Source organism: Hypomesus nipponensis, chromosome 9 (genome assembly GCF_054491055.1).
Source record: "Hypomesus nipponensis isolate SF chromosome 9, ASM5449105v1, whole genome shotgun sequence".
Taxonomy (NCBI): domain Eukaryota; kingdom Metazoa; phylum Chordata; class Actinopteri; order Osmeriformes; family Osmeridae; genus Hypomesus; species Hypomesus nipponensis.
Genome location: NC_140369.1, coordinates 10,145,764 through 10,153,497, shown reverse-complemented (window position 1 = coordinate 10,153,497; position 7,734 = coordinate 10,145,764). Strand labels below are relative to the sequence as shown.

The following is a 7,734-nucleotide window of genomic DNA, read 5'->3' as shown; positions in this document are numbered from 1 at the left end:
GATTGCGACGCATTGCTGTGGCTGAACTGATAATATTCTCAACAGTAAAGACTAGTATAATGGAAGTCTAACAGAAGCATGATATAATTACCTGCTAACATTAGGGAATAGTGTTACAATGCTAGTGAATAGTGGGCCATTGTGGCGTTGGTGTATTGGGCACATTTTATTTCACCTCAAGGAAGGTTTGCTTGAACAGACTCACTTGTCGTGGTAAAAACCTCTGCAAGGTTGCCATCTAGTGGAAAATGTCTGTCATAATGTCTTTAAGGTTAAGCATGTAATTAGAAAACATATCAAGCCTTCGTATTTTACAAAGCTCGTCAGACAGTGGGTAATTATCAAGCATATGCTCGACGGGTGTATCGTATCGAGTCTAGAGAAACAGATGACTCAGAATGCTGCGTCTGCGCAGGTTTGCATTCACTCATGTATTACAAGAGCTTAGCACCTACAGGTGCAACTAAAATGCGATCCGGTTTCTTTTTACGCATGGTTGGTAGGCTAAATTTTAGTCTGCATGGCGCAACAAGTCTCCTAGGGACAGTTGTTATGGTGACAATAAACTGTTCATGGGAACATGAGAGAGGCGGGACTGCGCAAGACTGGAGAGTGGACTGGTCACTGGCAGAGTGAAAGGCAGACAGTAAGGACTCACCGGACCGGACCTTGTGTGGCCAGGTGAGCGGGTTTAATCAACGCGAACCCACCGCTAAGATTTATTTTGGTCGGTTTATTAGTTCCCCTATTGCATGCTCATTAGAAAAACATTTATCATTGATCAACAATTATACTATAATATGCTTGTTTATTGTCTGTAATATATGACAGGCTACTACACCAATACATGCTTTGAATTCCTGTGTAGGCTGAAAGACCGTGTCCAGGGAATAGAATCAGCCATTCCCAACCGTGTCCACTCTGCGGCCCACTTGCATAGCTCAAATAGTTTTGCATCCCCCTAACAACACATCCGTTAGCTTAATTCGTGCATATCACACGTGTGTAACACCACGGACGCCAAACTATTTATTTGAGTGGTCAAAGAAGACAAAGTGTCCTTCAGCACCACAGTAATTGTAAAGAGAACTAACCTGCTAACTACAACCATTCATAAAGTTATGCACAGGACAGTGATAATTATTTCCGTGAAAAAATAGGCCAGGTCTAGAATTTCCGGTGAAGTTATAAACGTGACTTTTAATAACCAGAACAGGTTATGTTAACTTGCTACTCTAAACAGCTAATAGCAACTTAGCTACTGCTCTCTTAACCCCTACAGCCAGATTGTGCGCCTGCTCGCTTTTTTCCTCGACCATAACAGATGTCGCCCTCAATTTTTTTATAATAATTATCAACAGTATACATAAATATATAGATATGTTCTTTCAGATTTAATTTTTCAATGGTTTGGCGGTCCACCTGCATTACCCTAATGGACCACTAGTGGGCCGCAGCCCACAGGTTGGGAATCTCTGGAATAGAGAATGTCTCTACCCTGGAGGGGTGGGGGGGATTTGATTAAGTCAGCTCACCTCAATATACACCTGACCTAGATCTTTTACCTGTCCACACAAAAGGTTTTGCTACAGTAGTAATTAAGATGTGGCTCAACAACTTGTTTGTGATAGATGAGAGGAACCCATGGGTGACGGTATAGGGTGAACTTCTACAGATGGTCCCATCTTGAGCAGGATGCAGCACATGCCATGTAAGAACACACACACACACACACACATACTTGACTTCTCTGTTTCTACTCTGGGATACTGCAATGTATGTGTGTGCTTGTCTGTGTATATGTATGTGTTCCTTTCTACATACTTTTTAACCAGCGCCCCCTGTGGAGGGGAGGGGGCATCGCCGTGTGCTCAGCCTTCCAGTAATCAACCCAGACAGACTGAGAACAGCCAAGGCCCTGGTGGAGAAAGCTGTTAAGGTGAGACGGCCTAGGGACTTCCCACAACAGATACCTATTACTATTACTGAAAGATTCAAAGACCTTTTCCCCATTTCTTTTAAAAGTGATCCTTCTCACTCCTTCTCTTCCATTAGTTGCGAAGGGTGTTCTCTGTGCAGGGGCCCTACCCAGTGATCCGCGCAGCGCTGCGGGCAAGAGGCTGGGTGGAGCGCCGGCTCCCACGGCTCTCCCTACCAGCAGTTCATTGCCATGGCGACGAAGACGAGGATGGAGATTGTGACAGCAATGATGACAATGGTGGGTGGATGGGTTCAGAACGGAGGAGGCTCTTGCAACTGTTGAATGCTTAATTGTTGTCAATCTGTTTGTGGAGACTGGTAAATGTGTGTAGGTGCCCTGTCTAATAGGAAGGGAAAGCAGCCTCCCTGCTTGTGGTATGACTGAGGCACTTTGCATAATAGCTGTAATGGCCGTTACTGAATGGGAGTGGTGCTGTAATGGGAGCACCGGTCAGATGCGTCTGTGCCTGGTAAATGATACTTGGTAAAGTACTCCATGTCAACCAAAATGTCACAACAGACGGATCATTGACATTTCAGGCTCATCAAGATAGAACTTGTCACCACACACACACCAGCAACTCTTCTTCTTTCAGACCGAGGAGTGGAGGGAGAGAAGGAGGAGGACCCTGACGACATGTATAGCCTCCTGGTGAGCTTCTAGTTCATTCTCTAGAACAAAAGTAAAGCCATAACTGTGTTACATATTCACCAAATTCAAAACATATGATTTGCCGTGCATCCAATTTTATTTCAGTCACGTTTGGTTCGAAATGAAACATCTTACTTCTATTGGACGACACGGAGAGATTCTATAGACTGTCACTCATTAAGGAAGGACCAAATGACCAATCACTTCGCAAAGGCTGGCACTTTCACTACCAAGGTCTATATCAGGTTATACACATAAACTGAACAGTCAGTATCAGAAATATTTTAAATAACCCCTCCTCTTTCTTTATTAATCGTCTCTTTCGTCTTTCACTCTCTGTCTTTTGGTCTCAGGTGGGGCTGTGCCTGAACTTGAGGAACCTCCAGTGGTTTGATGCTGCAGACCCAGACACCTTCTTCCCTCGATGCTATAGGCTTGGGGCGGAGGATGAGAAACATGCCTTTATTGGTCAGCCATGGCAGCCTCCTGCCCCCCCCCCCCCAAAAAAAAAAAAACCTAAAACTAATTACCCTGAAAAATTCTTACACAGAACTACTTTAAATCACCCTGTTCTTTTTCTCCCTCTCCTTCTCTTACTCTATTTTGACACTCTGAAGAGGACTTCAGGAGGACTGCATGCACCAGCTTGCTCCAGTATATAGTGGAGAGGAGTGGTGGGGTGGGAGGGGACAGAGAGGACATAATGAAGGAAGATCATGCATCAGGTGTATCTAAGGGTATTACCCAGTGGAAAACTAAAGCTTACTCTTAATGACTGTGCACACTGTGATCCTCTGTATCCTCTATCTTAGCCAAACCAATATCCTCTTTTTTCTGACAGATCTTAGGAAACAGTACAAGCACAGGGGAACTCGGACTATCGGTCCTGGAATCATTGACAGAGCCTTAAATGTATGCCAGGAGTTTCTCGACAGCCTAGATCACAGTGATATTGATGTCATCATGGAAACATCCCCTTGCTTAAGCGAGCAACAGTGGGCAGAGTTTATACGTGACTACTACCTGCTTGTCCAGTGAGTGTGTTGTCTGAATGTATTGGCCAGGGGTATTCCAGAAAGCAGGTTATGTGACATACCTGACACCCAGCGTTGTAGCAACATTGTCAGCAACAGTTGTAGCAACATTGGGTTAACTTACCCGGGAATGTTGCATAACCTGCTTTCTTGAATAACCCCCCCAGATCACTTTTGTTATTTCTTTTGTAGTCTGATGTGCTTCAGCAATTGAGTAAAAACATCTTAGAGTATGTTTTATGAGTGCACCAGTGGTTCCACCATGTCCTATCCTGTGCTTGGAGCAGTGATGGTGGGTTGATAGAGGGAGCAGATGAGTATGTGGAGCGCTGCCAGGCTATGCTGACCACACTGCACGAGGTCTGCCCACAGCTGGACACTGATGGGCTCCACAACATCTGGATTATCAAGCCTGGGGCCAAGTCGCGGGGAAGGGGTGAGTTCCCCTCTGGCTCTCTGCGTGGTGTGCTGTTATAATCCCCAAAGACGGTGATTTGGCCTCTCTATTCCATTGATATGGAACCCTGCTCCCCCAGGGATCATGTGTATGAACCGTCTGGATGACATCCTGAGGCTCGTTGACAGTGACCCCTCCCTGATCAAGGACAGTAAGTGGGTGGTGCAGAAGTACCTGGAGCGCCCACTGTTGGTCCATGGCACAAAGTTTGACTTGCGCCAGTGGTTCCTAGTCACTGACTGGAACCCTCTGACCGTCTGGTTCTACCAAGAGTGCTACCTGCGGTTCTCCACCCAGCCATACTCCACCCACACCTTGGACAGGTCAGCTGGAGAGAGGGTCAGGGACAGAGACACTCGTTTTCTGCTGGTTGAATGTACATCAATCATATGATCCTGCTTTATAACCATTGCTCTTTTACTTTTGTCTATCATGGAATCATTATTCTTTCGCTCCATCCCTCTCTGCACATTAGCTCGGTCCATCTGTGCAACAACTCCATCCAGAAGCACTTCCAGCCATCCCAACAGCGCCACCCAGGGGTGCCAGGAGACAACATGTGGTCCTGCTCAGAGTTCCAGGCCTTCCTGCGAGGGCAGGGCCGGGGGGCAGCGTGGGGGGCGGTCGTGGTCCCAGGTATGCAGCAGGCTGTGGTCCACGCTCTGCAGACAGCCCAGGACCTGGTGGAGGGGCGCAGGGGCAGCTTTGAGCTCTATGGGGCAGACTTCATGCTGGGCACAGACCTTAGACCCTGGCTCCTGGAGATCAACGCCAGTCCCACCATGGCATCCTCCACGGCTGTTACTGCCCGTCTCTGTCCGGCGGTGCAGCTGGACACACTGAGGGTGGTCCTTGACCGGCGGGCTGACCCAGGGGCCTGCACAGGCGGCTTCCAGCTCATCTATAAACAGGTGAGGGGAAGGAAAGGAGGTCGTTACAGCACATACACGCTCAGAATAATGTAGACACAAACACACACGCCAATCCCGTAGCAAATCTACATCAGGTGGATGTGTATTTGAGTCATATATTTACTCCCTTTCCCTCCCAGGCAGCAGTGGAAGTGCCTCATTATGTGGGGGTGAATTTGTTCGTCGAAGGTGCTCCCTTAAGACGACCGCGGCCACCACTCCCAAGACACCAAGTCAACCCTGACCCCCCTCCAACCACTCAGCCTGTCTCCAACCAATCAGGCTTAGAGTTAACACATCGGACAGGCATGCCCTCCAATGATAAACCTATTGCAGCTTCTGGACGCCGCCCATCAGGTAAAGAGAACCATTTACAGGGGACAAAAAAGAAGCAACCACCAATAGAATCCCCCAAAAAGGAATGTGTGGGCAGAACCCTAAAGAGCCTCAATGCCACTCCGACCCTGAAGTTGTCTCGCAGGTTGGCTCCAGAGCGCCCCCTGGTCCTGCACACTGAACCCCAGAAAAGAGCTTGTCATGTAGGCTTAAGTCGGAGCAGTGTTGGGCCCCTCCGTCTGGTACCCAGAACTCTGTATTACTCTCTTAACTCACCCTGCAGCACATCAGACCCCCAACTCTCTTCCACTCTAGAACCTCGCACCTCCAGGCCCCTCATACCAGGACCCACACTAGGACCCCCATGCCGGGCACCTCCCTGGGGCCTGCCAACCCTCTACAGCCCCACCCCAGCCTTGGAGGTCTTCAGCTTGCGCCCCTCTGGACGTTTGCTAGGACGTCTCTGCCGCCCCTGTCCAAAACTCGCCTCCCACCGTGTTCTCAGTGTCCGCATGCACCAGTTCCTCCCCCTTTCACAGGCAGGGCATGGCCTCCTATAAAGGGGGCAGTGCCACTGGAGGACCAGAGTCCTCTTGACCAGGCAGCTTGATAGGGGGAAGGAGAATGGCAGGAGGGGTGAAGAATTGAGTTGTATTAACTCTTAAAGTCTGAAGGATAATCATGTTACATTTCTTCTTTTTTTCTTAAATTGACAAAAATTGAAAAATGTCATATGTAATTTAATAAAGACACTTAAGATAACACTTTTTTCATTGCCTTCTCATTGTAGAGTGGAGTCCTGATATTAACTTTCTGTGATGCATGTACTCTGTTTCCCCAGCAGATGGCATTGAAAGGCTATAGACTAATAAATACACCAAACTATGTTTTATGTGATAAGTTAAGGTTTGTGAAAAGCCCCAAAAGTAAGAACTTTCAACCAATAGCCATAACTTGAATCTACACATGCGCTATGAAGGTTTTTCCAAGACACAACTTGCACACACATTGCAGCACTGTTGCTATGCTGGTTTGTTGTACTTCAGAAGACTGCTCATTTACACTCACTGTACTCACCACTCGACACGCTTACAAATCAAACTCACCATTCAAAACTCTATTTAGACCAGATCCACTCATTACTGATGCATACACAATATTGTTTCTACATTCTAGGGATATATTTAGGTAAAATATGTGTTATCGCATATCGTTAATTGTGCATTTGGAGGGTATAGACTAAAACCCAGTCTTTTCCCATCCATATGAAGGTGTGAGCGTGTGTGAGTCAGGTTAAGAGGAGCTTTTTCCAGGCTCAGAAGCTAACTGGTGAGGAGCCTTCCCATCTATGGCCTACCAATCCACCAATCACAGGCAAGCACTAGGATTGCAGTGTGGCCCTGCATGTGACTCCTGTGTATGTGTTTGTCTGTCATTGTGATAATACCCTATCACACTTCGAATAAGACTTGTCTGCAGGCTATTCATTGTGGCGTGGTCTATTAATGTACCATACTTCCAAATCTCTGTTGGTCTCATGCCTGTTGACTAGTTCACCCATCTGTCTCCCTAGATCAGTCTGCGAGGGTTCATCAGGGTGAGAGAATGGGATGAGCATATGAACTGGATGCACACAGACATTCACATAGACACAGTCATTGACTCACACATGACAGTAAAGAGTCCATCAGATGTAGATGCATTAAACAAGCTTCTAGTGTCAGCTCTTTTCGGGGAATCACCATCTTTGTTTTCAATGTTTTAAAACCGATATGTAAAGGTGCAGCATGACTAGAGGGTAACCGATGACGGCTAACACAAACTCAATTTCTGTCAAATTCTAAATGTAAACATCAACACACTGTCAATAAAGTTTGTAAGAGTTGCTGATTGTACAACAAACTTCACACTAGGTAGGTTGCTGCATTACCAAGATTTCAACCATTCAACCAGCAGTGCATTGTCTCATGGTGAATATAAAGGACTAAAAGTTAAAGGTCTCTACATAACAACAAATCTGTCTCATATGACTTTATACAGAATGCATGTGCTGTTACAATCGCCCACAAATTCTTTAGGGACATTGTATATTTGCATGTGTGTGTGTGTGTTGTGTGTAGCAGGCAGGGGCCATGCCCCTCCCACAGCCACAGGGGCGGCAGCACTGAGCCTCTGGGCGCCTCCTCTGCTCAGAGCTCTTTCCATTACATAAGTGTTCCCCCCCACAGGGCTGTTGCGGTACAGTGACACAACTTGATCTGGGGGATTAGATGTCCCACTTACATGCACTCTGTCAGCTCTACAGTACATGTATCTCTCTCTCTCTCAAACACACACACACACACATACTATGTTTCTCACTCA

The 7,734-nt window shown here is 46.8% G+C and overlaps 1 protein-coding gene across 1 annotated transcript; it reads left to right on the top strand.

Moving 5' to 3' along the window:
* Positions 1 to 305: 305 nt before the first annotated feature.
* ttll3 (tubulin tyrosine ligase-like family, member 3) lies at positions 306 to 6,286 on the top strand. The gene is made up of 13 exons (XM_084705295.1): positions 306 to 681; positions 1,632 to 1,711; positions 1,836 to 1,939; positions 2,056 to 2,218; positions 2,577 to 2,632; positions 2,738 to 2,866; positions 2,986 to 3,100; positions 3,250 to 3,369; positions 3,474 to 3,666; positions 3,954 to 4,102; positions 4,203 to 4,446; positions 4,599 to 5,034; positions 5,175 to 6,286. Exons 2-13 carry the CDS (start codon positions 1,696 to 1,698, stop codon positions 5,928 to 5,930), a joined length of 2,481 nt encoding a protein of 826 aa, XP_084561421.1. The 5' UTR covers positions 306 to 681; positions 1,632 to 1,695; the 3' UTR covers positions 5,931 to 6,286.
* The last annotated feature ends 1,448 nt before the right edge of the window (positions 6,287 to 7,734 follow it).

What these genes read in the sequence shown, in the direction of transcription:
- ttll3 (XM_084705295.1), top strand. An exon ending in ACGACATGTATAGCCTCCTG is followed by an intron (nt 2,633 to 2,737) that starts GTGAGCTTCTAG and finishes ATTTTATTTCAG; the next exon opens with TCACGTTTGGTTCGAAATGA. An exon ending in TGCATCAGGTGTATCTAAGG is followed by an intron (nt 3,370 to 3,473) that starts GTATTACCCAGT and finishes TTTTTCTGACAG; the next exon opens with ATCTTAGGAAACAGTACAAG.